This window comes from Pelmatolapia mariae, linkage group LG15, assembly GCF_036321145.2.
Source record: "Pelmatolapia mariae isolate MD_Pm_ZW linkage group LG15, Pm_UMD_F_2, whole genome shotgun sequence".
Classification (NCBI taxonomy): domain Eukaryota; kingdom Metazoa; phylum Chordata; class Actinopteri; order Cichliformes; family Cichlidae; genus Pelmatolapia; species Pelmatolapia mariae.
This window is the reverse complement of record NC_086240.1, coordinates 21,414,670-21,428,264: the sequence shown is the minus strand read 5'-3', so window position 1 is coordinate 21,428,264 and position 13,595 is coordinate 21,414,670. Positions and strand designations below refer to the sequence as shown.

Here is a 13,595-nt window from a genome sequence, read left to right as displayed (position 1 = left end):
TACTGTATAAAGGAAAAAGGAGGCTAATAATATTGCACTCCCACTGCAGATAGCTAATGATCTAAAATAAAATCCACAGCATGCGCTCCAGATCTGAAACCAGCCTGGGACCTGCATCTTTCCCATTCTTTCCCCATTTTCTTTTTTTTTCAGCTTCTATCTACAAATAGTCCAATTTACACGACAAAAGCCTGCTTTCAAACAACAGTCAGGTTCGAAAAGACGGACTAATTATCCATATAATAGTTCTCGAATGAAATGAAATACATTTTCATGACATACTGAATGCCCCAGTGCACTCTGAGCAGCCTAATTTCTCCTTTCAACATCACTGTTGTTGTAGCTCGCTAATTAATTGATTGTTTTGATTCCTTTCTTTGTTCCAGGTTTACCTTGCAGTTGACACACTCCCTATAAATGTTTCACATTAAAAACCTTGTAGTGATGTGTAGGGGTTCACCGCGAACTTCTGATAGCATACTAATGCACACTAAATGGATCAGAGAACAAGAAGCCTTCTTATCAAAATATAGTCAGATACACAAAAATAAAAATACAGCCCTGTCATATATTACTATGATTTCTGTTTGTAAAAAGAGAACGGGAACATGAGTGGAAATAAAGACGATGACTGTAGGAAAAAAAGAACAGAATCCACGTGCAATGCTCTCTTGCAACAGATAAATCACAGTCACAGTGGTAGAGTCACTGAAATCTGTCGATAGGCAATTCCCCACAGCATGAAGATGAAGAAAACACATATATACACACACATACACACCAATGCCAAAAACCAGTTTCATTACCTACTGCCGGACAAAGCCTGTGGTGTATCGACAGGACTTGGTAAAGAGAAGCAAAGCTCACCTTTAGGTAAAAATGTCAGCCGGTGTACACTGGAGGTCTGAGTGTGAGAGTACCAACTGAAACACCACAAGACTTCCTTCAGACCAACCTACAAATCCATTTCAGATCTTTTTATGTGGGACTACAAATACATGTGTTTTTAAGACAGTTTTAAAAGCCCCTCAGTTTGTTTCTGCCCGTTGTTCATGGTTAGACTGCAAGCACTCTGGAAGCTTAAAAAATATGATGTAAGTGGAGGAGAGAGGGCTGAAGGAGACAGAGGTGATCTGGATGATCCGTGGAGGGCCCACGAAGGGTTACTGATGAATCGTTATTGACATTTCATTTAGCTAGCTTCTTAGTGGTGTCTACGCTAAAGGCACTGCCGCATTAGCTGACTGACAATGTTACTTTTGTTGGATGAGTGAAGGCACATTTCAAACCTCCACATTCACAATATGACTCATAACAAAACATCATTATCCTGTGCAGCAAAGTGTGTTCATTTAATGTCACTTAATGCTTAAAAACATGCAGTATTAGCAGTTTGAAGTGGCACTGCCTGACATCTTAATTCATCAAAACCTCTGAAATGAAGCCCAGTGTAAAATGCTTTTAACTTACTAATGCCTTACCAAGATTTGTAAATCAAAATTAGTTCTGCAATAAGCAATAACCTAGACTCTATGCCAGTCTATACACCATAATCTCTAGATCCACAGTCCAAACTGATTTAGAGTCAATGTTATGAATTACTGTTACTGGACAGTGTTTCCCCACAGATTATGATGTATTTGTGGCTGCAGTTTCTATATTTTTTTCTGTTTGAAGCTAATAAATAACCGAGAAATTATCAGCTGCAATTCCAGTTAGTCTCTCACCCTGTGGATGAACTAATCCACCATCATGGACTGCAGCTGGCATTCGTCTGCTCAGCGTCTATCCCACAGTGGAATGAAATCCACTTTTGGGGAAAAACACTGATTTCTATCAAAACAATGAAGACGTTGGGGAACGGGAAGATTCACAGGTCAATCAAGGGCAGATAGAGTTATTTCATTTGCTCTTCAGATGATTATAGAAAAAAAACAAAAAACTAACAGAATGAGTTGTTAAAATATACAGACAAAGTGAACCGATGACACTCGCTAGTGAATTGTCATGACTCTCTAAAGCTGAAAACACTGAAATTACTCGTTTTGTCTGACCAGTGTACCCAACAAAAATATATATATAAAAAAATATATATTTTAGCTTTTCAATTACACATGGCAGAAAAACAGTTTCCGTATGCTTATCAGACCAATAACTATGCATAAGCTAAAAAGGAGTTGGGAGGATAGATGCTACAACAGCAGTAAAGGCCTTGATGTACACTGAGATGGATGCAGGCTATAGGCTTAATATACACCACACCCTCAGTGCATTTAGGTCTGTTGTGTGTGGGATGCAGGGCATCACCCTGTGATATGATCTGACTATACAAAGGCTACAATACACACATAGACATAAATATGACACCCATACAGCAATAGGATGAGTATGTGTGTACGTGCATGTGTATGTGCGCATATGCAGAATTACCCCTATCATTCACCTTGAGTCATTAGAGAGACCTCACAGCCAGGAGACCTGGAACAAGTACATTCATCCTCATCCTCTCCCAGTACAAACTACTATATACCTTCCAGAAACCCAAACACTGCACCAATCAATCCTTACTGGCTCTTTAAGAGCCTTGTAGTAACGATCTATATTAATATATGGATTTAAAATATCCAAAGGCTTGTGGGCTATCCACTAGGACCGTATATTCACAGTGACTTTATTACACTAATACAGTATTCATTCCTCGGCCCTTCGTGCCACCCAGTGTCCTGGCCTCAGGGTAGAGGTGCAGTACAATCTGTCTTCACAAGGTAGAAAGTACACATCCTGATACATACAACATTTTTAGTCATTAACAATTAGAATTTACAATCAAATCTTCACTGTGAAAGTTCTGTTCTATACAGATACATATTTTATGCTTGGATCGCTTAAGCAAGATAACAAGCTAATATCGTGCCTGAATGTGTGGTTTTTCTATTCCTATTCCCAGCTGCCTTCTTCTGTAGAAACAGAATAAACACTCAAAGTCAGAGACAACTACTAGGTGTCAAAAAGTGCAACAATTAACATTAAATTAGGTCCAATGTAAACGCCACAAGCTGAAGCTAATATGTCACAAGTCTGCCGAAACTGTGTTGTCATTCGAGGGTCATTCAGGGTGGAGAACAATCTTCAAAGTAAATACAAAATACACAATTTAAAACAGAGTTTAATACAGAATTTACTTCCACTACTGACATACTTTGGAAAAATTGTGATCTCTTTACGTTTTAAAAACAGAAGAAGAAAAAACAGGCTTTTTAAAAAAATTAAGTGCATTTCCATGAAGTACAACTACGAACTGAATAAATAAAATAAATAAATGTAAACTGAACTAAACATGCCGCGGCCTGGTGGGAAGTGAATTCAGACTTCTTTTTCCTTAATATTTACATTTCCAGAGAACAAAGTAGATGCAGGACAACAATCATTATCCTATCTTAATAAATCAGTAGAAGCTAAAACTGTAATTCAAATAAAAATTCTATTAATTACACAGCTTTTTGAAGAAAAGGTAAACAGAAAACAGATGTGACATCTATCGATTTCATTCAAATACGAGTGCATGTAAAGACAATTTAGATAGCCTTAAAATAAAACGACAGCACAATCAAAGGGCCTTTTATATGACAAATCTCCATTTGGAGATCAAATTATAAAAATGTTTAAAGCATTAAATTACTTTCCAAGTGAGCCAATTTGTTCAGATTAAAGCGTTACGTCAGGCAATTCCATTTCGATCGGGTTTTGTTCAGATTATTGACATGAAAGATTCCAAGTAAACACAGCTATTGATGACTAATGCCTTTACAAAATAATGGCACTGCTGTTGAAGAGAGGCTCCACTGTCAGGATTGGCAAACACACAAGTCCTTTACTCTATATAAACACACACACACTTATGCAGGAGGCTGCTGGGCTGTTTGTGGGCCTCAGCTATTATAGCCATTAGACAATTAAACAGAGCACCTGGAGGGGCTGGCAGTAACTCTATCTGACACACACAGACACACACACATACAGGGTCAATACAGAAATAGGACTAAAAGGCTGCCAAGTTAGCCCGAAAAAAAGACTTGGAATTTTATTTCAGGCTCCAAAGCCTGGCAAAGCAGCTTTTACTTTTTTGTGAAACACATGCTTGCTTGCAAAGACGCACCCACACTCACATGCACACACACAGCACCAGACACAGTGTAAAGCACATAACTGTGTTGGGAGTGGGCAAAAACCACTGAACTGAATCCTTAACACAGCAAATGTTAAAAGCAGAGAAGGTAGCAGAAGAGTGGATGAAGAGAACAGAGGAAAGTAAAGAAAATAAAGGGGAAGGAAATGACTGGCTTGTACAGATGTCAGACGAGAAAGTGAAGACTAATGCTTCATCACTGCTCAGCAGTTGATGTGTGATAGCCAAAGACCTTTACAAACCAGCATTTATCCGTTGTTTTCTGAACAGCAGGATGTGGTCGCACAAGCCCCTCCTTAGAGTTTCCACTGTGTAAAGTTTAAAGACGAGTCTGTGCTGACAGAGGTAACAGGACTGACAGGATGACGAGTGTCCTTTAAGATACATACTGCAGGCACACTGTCCTTATAGCTAGCCAAACACTCATTTACATTTCATCTGCATACTAAACAACAACAAGCTCCACCTCATCACACACAAACACTCACCAAGGAACAAGATGATGAGTCACTTAGGACAGCAGCAGTTGCTCAGAGCAGAAAAGGTGAGTGTGTGCATAATAAATTGCAACAACTCTTTCACTGCACTGAAAATCTTCCTCAAAATATAAAGCTTCAATGTTGAGTCTTTAAGGACGAGGACATCCCCAGCGTGAAAGGAAAAGTTCCAAGGTGTGTTTTAGGTTGTGATTCAAGTCTGGCTTCAAAATCAAACCATAAGCACAATTATGTCTGCACTTTATACTGCTGGTATGTCTTTACGAAGGGGCACAGTAGATCAGAAATGCATTCGGACACCACACCGAGGCGATACCAGCTTCACTTCACAACCTCACTTGAGTTCTCCAGGAGAAACTGTATGAATTCTGCCTATATTTTAATAATATCCTATGACCCCCCTACTCTGCCTTCAAGTAGAGTTAAAACTTCAAGTAATAGTTTTAACCTTTCTAAATAAGTTTTCTAGCAGAGCCCTAACTCCTCATCTTCCTATACAAATTTAAATACTTCAGCTTAAGGTGTCTACTGATAACAGTGGCCCATTTTTCCAAAGTGAAAATGTGTGAACCTTCAGATATGGATTATGAGGCATTATAACATGGGGAATGGGCAAGACAATGTGTTTGCCATTAGACGAGGTTTGCTGTATATACAAGGCATGCATATAACCAGCAGCTGTCAAAGATTTCTTCTGTTTTCTCACTGCTTTTCAGTTGGAGAAAAGTCTTTTTAGAGAATAGTCTGGGTTCCAGCACTGATACCTTGCACATGGTTTTATGAATAGGACGACATGTCCTTCAAACTGTCATGTGATGTATTTGATCTGTGGCTAAATTTCTGCCTGTTACTATTCAAATGTACTTTGACCTGCAGTGTTTAAGCTGTAGTCACATGCTTTTCCAGTCCCTGCTTTTTTGACGTTCTCACACAAACTCTAAACAGTGCTGGGAGAATCTAGTTGGAACAAAGCCTGCAGTCACTTTTTCTCACAGGCATTACTAGAAAGATTCAGTTTTCTTTAAGCCTGTGGTTTCCAAACTTTTTGTGCCCAAGGCACAGCAAATAGCATGCCAAAATGTACTCACAGCCTTTATGTGATCTGACACGTGTTCACTTCTTCTTTTGATTATATTTCAGACAGCCCCCTTGTAGAATTTGCACATAGCATGACAACTGCAATTTGTTTTTTGCAAGCGTGTCACCACTCCATTAGCATATACAGTACTTTACTCGTCTCCAATACATTATTAAACATTTTCACACAGTCCAATAAACAGTCTGGCTGCCTCTGGTTCAGCCTGAGCTCTTTGTTGAAATAGGCCACGTTTCTTTCCAAAGGAATGTTTAGTGTTGATGAGTCACCTTATTAGCAGTAGCTAACCTCTCCTGTTAGGTGACATACTCGTTTGACTTGTTGGCATCCACACATCACCTGAAGCCATATGAGAATGGTCAAAGACAATGGTCACACAATTTGGAACCATGGGTTTAAACACAGGAGGGCAGAAGGCACGTGACTGCCACTTCCTGTTTTTCGACAATTACCTGCTCCTATGGATATAATCAGGCATCATGTAGGCCTTTTATAGGAGAGTTGGTAGGTGAAACAGTGTGCCCGCCACTGTGTGCCTTATCAAACTGATACAGAAATTTGGATTCTTATATGCAGCTTTGCCTAAACTAAGGCTGTGCTCACCTTTGTACAAAGAGCATTTTTTACTGGTAGAAAAAAAATGCTTGGATTGTTTGGGCTAAAAAAGCAGCTAAAAATGTCTTTTGAAAGATAAAATTTCCACAGTACAAGATGGAAAAAAATGCAAACAGTTGCCTCATCCTCTGTCTTTTGAAACTTAAAGAGACGGAGATGGCGTTTTCCCTAATGTTTGTGTTTGCATAATATTGTACGGGGGAGGGCACAGTATGGTGCACAGAATGCTGCCTACCAACAAGAGCTGTGGACAATATGCAGCTCACTGCAGACTGGGAAATGGCTTCTTTAATCTGACACAGTCATAACAAAACAAAAAAAGAAAGTGACTCTAAACAGTCTCTTTATAATGAATGTTATGACACGTTAACTATCATGTTATACAGGCGACTGCACTCCGGGAGGACTAGCTTTAGCTTGTCCACCATCACCGATCATTTTTTGGTTTTTGAGAAACAACACATCCAACTACTTCTTTCAACCAAAGCAGTTAGGGAGCTGACAAGTTTAAAAGCTAAACTATGCCTAAAAAGCTTCGTGGCTACTGCACGTGTGTAAAAACAACTTCAGACGCTGTGAGCTACAGAAGACAGTGCTGGCAATAATGTTAAAAACACTGGTTTACACATTCACCTCAACAGCATTACAAATATATGTTGACATCAAATCAAATCGAACAGAATAAGGTGCCTGCTTGTTTTTTGTGTACACGCGGAGTTACGTGTGGAGAATTTGCATTGCAATCCACAAACTACGCATGCACACCAGGTGGTGGACTTCAAAGAAGTATAACAGGAATGGCTACTTGGCCATCAGGTCTCCAGCTGTCCATGTCCACAGCAACGCATAATGAAGGCTTCAAGCTGCATCTGACCTGTGGTTAGCCTACGTCAAAGGAAGTGCAGAGCACACGGGTCAGCAATAAGCCCATTAACTCAACCGCTAACAAGAGTTTAATCTGCATCACTGGAAGCACTGTTATTCAATGCATTGCAAGGTTGTGTTAAAATACAAATGTAGAAAATACATGTCTCATACTTCATAAAATCGCAAGGCGTTCCAGGAGGGGAATTTCCTGCAAATGTTACTGAAATGTTATCCAATTAATCTTGGTGAAGAAATTGTTATTAACAGAAAAGTAGCTTGCTATGTCAACCTCATAAGCTTTGATTTTCCCATCCATTTATCAGTAAAGGTTTTCATCATTTACCCCCCCCCCCCTGCTCTCTCACCAAAGCCCCTGTTAGAGCGAGTGAAAGCCTGGGGTCCTGACAGTGGGGGGGCGGGGTTCTCCAGAGAGCCTGATTTGAGTCAGACAAACAGATTCAGCTGATTGTAGGATTGTGGCGGTCACTCCCAACAAACTATTTATCCTTTACAGAGCGACCCATGCTGTATGCGCTCTGCCCATCTCAAACTCAACATGCACCCGCTGACACGACAGCTCAGTGCAGGGCTGATCCCTTGATAACTCGATCAGATGGTGAAGTTTAGCTGGGAGATGGCAGATCTCAGAAGTTGATCTTCAAATAATTTAAAAATCCTCCACATAAAAAAGCAAAAAGCACAGGAGGTCACAAAAGATCATGGGGTGCATGTAAGAGTGTGTTTGGTCAGCAAATTTACTGGCTTTACAGAAAGGGCAGAAAGATAAAAATGTGATCTGTAGAGGAGTTCAGCACAAGCCTGGAGACCTGTGTGGTCCAACTGTACTACGTGAATGGCTAAAATCAACTCAGAAATCTCTAGAAGGGCGCTGATACAGCACATGCCCCGCCGTGAACAATGCATCCATCCATCATCTTGTGCTTATCCTTATCAAGTCGGTGATTCTCAAAACCAAACTGATGACTGCTTCCTTCATCTGTGCTTAAATTTCATACAAATCAGCTTCATATTTGTTATGTAATCTTTAAGGATATTAATATCTCTGAAGCCACTACTACAGTGTAATAAAGGTGTGATAGGAGAAAAAAAAAGCTATTTTTCTTTTACTGGACTTGTTAACTGTCAGCTACTAGTGGAGGTTTCAAATCAACAGTGGTGATCAAAGAGGCTTCTTTCAGCTGCTCCCTTTAGGGGTCGCCACAACGACCATCTCTTCCATCTCCCATCCCTTGCAACCGTCTCTGTTACACCAACAGCCGGTTCTGCATGTCGTCCTTCACTACATCCACAAAGCTCCTCTGTTGTCTTCTTACATGTTCAACATTTTTTCTCCAATGTATTCCCAATTTCACATGCTCAAACCATCTCATCGGTACAAGTACACATCTAGTCAGTACACTTCTTTTGAGTTCTTATGAGCCTTTATTATATATGCCACATGCTTTTGTCCATGATGAGAAGCCATAAAGCAACTATTATGTAGTGTTGTTTTCTAGTTCAAAGGATTGTGGCTTCTCCCAGAAGATTACAATATGTTTATTAGCCGCTTCATTAAAGTTGAGGTTGGTGAAGCCTCACACGTTTGCTTTTCTGCCTTTTTTAAATTTTTGCAACACTATGAGTTACAGAAACTGAGATTAACATGCATGTCTGGGTTAGATCTAAAGTGACCTCCCCTTAGCCTCAGTCTACTCATTTAACAATAAAACACACAGCTGATTTTGTTTTGAAAGAAGATCACAGCTCAAAGTCTCTTACTGCCAAGCAAACAGGAGGTGATCTCATAAAAAAGTTGCATTTTACTGCTTGAAGCACTGGTGGATCTTTTTATGATTTACTACTACAGGTTGTTACAGTTCATCTCCTGACGAAGGAAAAATATGCTCTGAATAGAGCACCTGACCTGAATCAAACTTATAACGATGCATGCAAGTCGACACAGCGTCTGATATTTTCAAAAATGGAACAAAATAAACAAAGCATTGTGTACAGGACTTTATATTTTTTCGTTATTGAAAACAAAACAGAAAGCAATACAATGTGTTACAACTGTACTTTATAAACATGAAAATCTGACCTCAAAACCCCACGGGGTTCAGAACCATTGTGTTTTCAATGGGACAGTCGTGTGCTGACTTTCCCCCCCAGGTTATTAAAGTCGCTTTGAAAATCACAGCTGAACTCTAAAGCATAAACATCCATCTGGGATGCTGGAAATGGGATTTAGAACCTCACTAACAAAACACAAACATTAACACTGTGTTATTTTGCCTAACATCATGATACTAAGTGCAGGAAGACCGTGAGTACATGTAAATGCACAATTGGCATGGCTTAGTTTGTAAAGAGAGTGGCCTCTTGTTGACATGGTTTATTTAATGCCACATTCATGTGGCTGATGGCACGACCGCAGGGTTTCTGACTTATTTACTGGCACTTGACACATCTTAAGCTTGGCATGTCAACTATCTGCAGTACATTGTGTCTTTAATAACAGACAATAGAAAAAAGGCTTTAGTACAGACACAGAGTGATGTATCAATAAAATCTCCTGTTGTAATATGAAACTATGCCATGTTAAATTGTTATGAAGCTTCAGTAAGCTACATCAATGTTAAATGACAAGATTTCATAAACAACTGGTCTCCATACAGTTACTTTAGTGAGTCTGTTTGTTCATTTTTTTTTTTGGCCACTGCCAAAAATGCATTTGACTCTTGAGTAAAGTAAATCCCTAAAATATATTTTCACACAACAACCCTGATCATTTGGTTTGTGTTTTTGGTATCGAGGTAAAAACCCTATTATAATTCTCTCCTGAGAGTAAAAATATCATGGTTTAATGTCAGTGATCATTTAAGAAGTCAGCCAAATCCACTGCTGTGATATTTGTATCTGCTAATATTGACCACGGGTCTACAGACATCCTGGAGGCCATGCAGGGAGGTCATATCCTGACCTTCTTCACAATAACTCACCGATATCTGATTTACAAGTGATTTTCAAATCAGCCCACATGATTGTGTGTCTATCAGCCACATGTTCTCAATCAGGACCCTTCTGTGCTCACTCACTCAGCGGGTTTCTCTGTGTGTCTATCAGTGCACCCCCGTGAAAAAGTAAATGGAAATCAAGCCTCCTCACAGAGTTGAACATCACCAGTCAGCTGCAAGATTTAAACCGGCAGGAGGAGTGAATAACAGTTATTTGGTTACAAGCCAATGCTCTGCAAGGAAATCTTCTCCTGGCTTTCGTGCAGATGCTAATTTGGCATATAACAGTCACCTGAAGAACAGGCAGACACGCTACGACTGCAGCAGCCTCCTCAAGGAATAAAACAAAGAAAAAAACTACATGCGCAGATATAATTCAGCACCCATAGGATTGGCTTAATAAGCTGGAGTCCCCAGACACCACATGACAACCCTAAAGGCCCCCTTTGTCCATGCCCCAATGTGTCAAAGGAATTTTGGAAGCACAAGGGGACAGGCACTATATTAGTTTGGTACCTTTAACCCCCTAAGAGCTGTGGTGACCCTCTTCCTACCTCTTTGCTCTCCAATGCTTTTGTTTTTATAGATTCCCCCAAGTCTTGGCACCAAAATCCATTTGCATTTTATCAAGAAAAAGTCCCTCTTTGGACTTTTCAAAACATACGTTTAGTGTTGAGATCATCACCTGCAATGCTTTGGCTAACTCATGCACATTTTCAAAATGACACAAACACATACCACTATCACAGTGGTTTAGATCTGATTTAACGTTTTAGTGAGGATGTTTTAGTAACAGTCTAGGGCTGCGAGGATCATAATATTACAGATGAAACAGCAGGTTGGCTGCTTTCATAAGATGCTGCCTGAAACCACCTCTGTGACTTCAAGGCTGGGATTTCCCCTTATTTCTACACACACACACACTGTGCACTGGCATAACACAATAATAGCAGACATGCTACCTGTTGGTATTTTCACCCTGCTGCAGGCAACAAGGCTAACGTTGTTTCCATCTGCTGTGACAAAAAAACATTCAATAACGAAAAACACAGATGCTGTGACACTACCACTGTAAATAAACACAAGAGTGAATTAAGCTTCTGTTGCAATAATTAATACTATTAATTAGAGAGACGCACACGTTCGTTCTTTATTTAAAACAAATCCTTTTAGGTTAGGAATGATGGAGCTCACTGAAAATCTAGGTCACATAAAGATCTATGAAAGGATGCTAAAGGTGTGTTTTACCCCCCTCTCCCAGCCACCATCCGAGAATATACCAACTAATACCAGTTGATTCTGCACCAGCCCCTTATTGTCCTGAGACTGGGAAACTTGAAAGACAGGTAGGTCAGCCCGGAGGGGGGCAGTGGATCTCGCAAGCATTCCTGATTTTCCCCCGGTGTAGTGGAAAGGCAAAACGGTATTACTAACTGCGTTCAAAAAGCTCCCTAATTAAACTGCCAAGTACACCGAAGAGCATACAGAGATCTCTTCACGTGGAACTATGATTAGATAAACATTAACATATATCCTGTGAATTTTGGATATAAGAAGCACCTCACAGTTTGTTTCGACTAACTAAAATTATTAATTGTGTACCTGGTGTTCGCCAACTCCCACCGCTCTGCGAGAAGTAAATCAGCGGTTCGGGATAACAAGACTGTCGTGGCTAAAGTTAAATTTACATTTACATTAGTTCTTTTTTGCATTTTATGTGTGTGCCGAATTGCAGACAGGTTGTGAACAATCCCTATAACATGTTGAGTCACGTTCTCCCATGACTCCAAACAGCCCCACGCCGAGGCACATTTAAAATATCGGATTTTAGAAGGAGCTCAGCTTGACAAGAATCCTCTCCAGATCCTTACCTCCTTGATTTTAGCCCGTCTCTCCCTGGTTTCTGGGTCCTGGGGTTCTAGTCCCGTCGCCCCTGGCGGGCGGTGGTACTCTATGAAAGGTAAATTATTGCCATCCTTCCCACCTTTACCCATGCTCTCCTTTGTAACTTTCGCTTTATCAGCTAGAATGTCATTTTGTATCACGTCGGGAAGTTTTTGTAGAGTATCCTTAGCCTCTAACAGAGCCTTTTCGTGGTCTTTCTTGATTTTTGCCAGGAGCCTGTCGTCGTTTCCAGCCGAACCCGCGTCGCTGCTGTCCGGACCGGTGTGGGTGTTCGTCTCGACCGCGGAGGAATGAAAGAAAACTCCGCTGAGCAGCTTGGAGGAGTCCGGAAGGAAGAAAATTGCCCCGAAACACAGGGTTATAAAAGCGCTGAACACTAATAACAAAATAAATTTCTCTGTCAACCTGAAAGAAGTCGGGCTGGCAGACTTCCTATTCGGGGTCGCGGTAAAAGGCAGAAGAGTTGCAACTGGCATTTTCCCCTCTTCCTTTAACAACTCAAACAACACACAAAAAACGATTTCAAATGAGAGATTTAACTAGAGTCGGGCTCAGCTTCGGCTTATTCCGTTCAGAAATCCATCTCCGAGTGATACGAGCCGTGTCAGATGGAAAACAACAGCGATAAAATCTCCTGTGAAAAGTTCTGCCGTGAAGCTTGTGTCCATACCGGAGACTCGCTGCAGACAGAGCGAGTCCAACGGCTCACACAGGAAGCCACGGTAGATGGGCGTGACTGAAAGGCGCGATGACCTAATCACGTTCGTCCCTGTGAGTGGTGGGAGCTCGGATGTGGGCGTGTCCCGATAACTGCGTGGTATAAAGCCGCTGACAGCCTCGTAAACCGTCATTTCTCACTAAGCGGGGAGAAGGATTGAGTGGAATGCAACACACGGGAATTTAAGCTTGTTACTTTCCTAAGCAATATACACAAAAGTAGGATTTATTAGACGAAATTCTCCACCATCTCTCCGAGATACAGACAAGTAGGTATGGTATTGAATGAGGAATTTTAAGAATTACCTGAAAGCATCATAGAATGCCTAAGCGCCTCTCTGCACCCACCTCACTACCAACAGCAATGCATAAATGCAACACAACAATGATTATCTAACAACATTACATACAAAACAACAACAACAATAAAACACCAATACATTTGTACTTTTGTTTCTTCAAACATGTTAACGGAGCACATTACTTGTAGTAATAGTTTATTATTGTTGTATTAACAGTTTTGCATTACAAAGTAAAGTTAAATACTACTTTTGCCACAAGCTAAATTCCTCACTGGCTCATTTGTAAGTCTAGTCCTCTCTAACAAATGAGAAAAGCATATCATGTGACTTTCTGTCTGAACTTCAGTCATGTGATCTGTTAATTTTCACAGGTTTGGGGGGATTGAGGGTGGGCAG

The 13,595-nt window shown here is 40.5% G+C and overlaps 1 protein-coding gene across 1 annotated transcript in view; it reads right to left on the bottom strand.

Annotated features, from left to right (window-relative positions):
• man1a1 (mannosidase, alpha, class 1A, member 1) overlaps window positions 1-12,857 on the bottom strand; it is a 157,690-nt gene extending 144,833 nt beyond the window's left edge. The window contains exon 1 of the mRNA XM_063496142.1: window positions 12,147-12,857. Coding sequence (XP_063352212.1) covers window positions 12,147-12,656 — 510 coding nt within the window. The 5' untranslated portion in view covers window positions 12,657-12,857. The remainder of the gene's footprint in view (window positions 1-12,146) is intronic.
• Window positions 12,858-13,595: the final 738 nt, after the last annotated feature.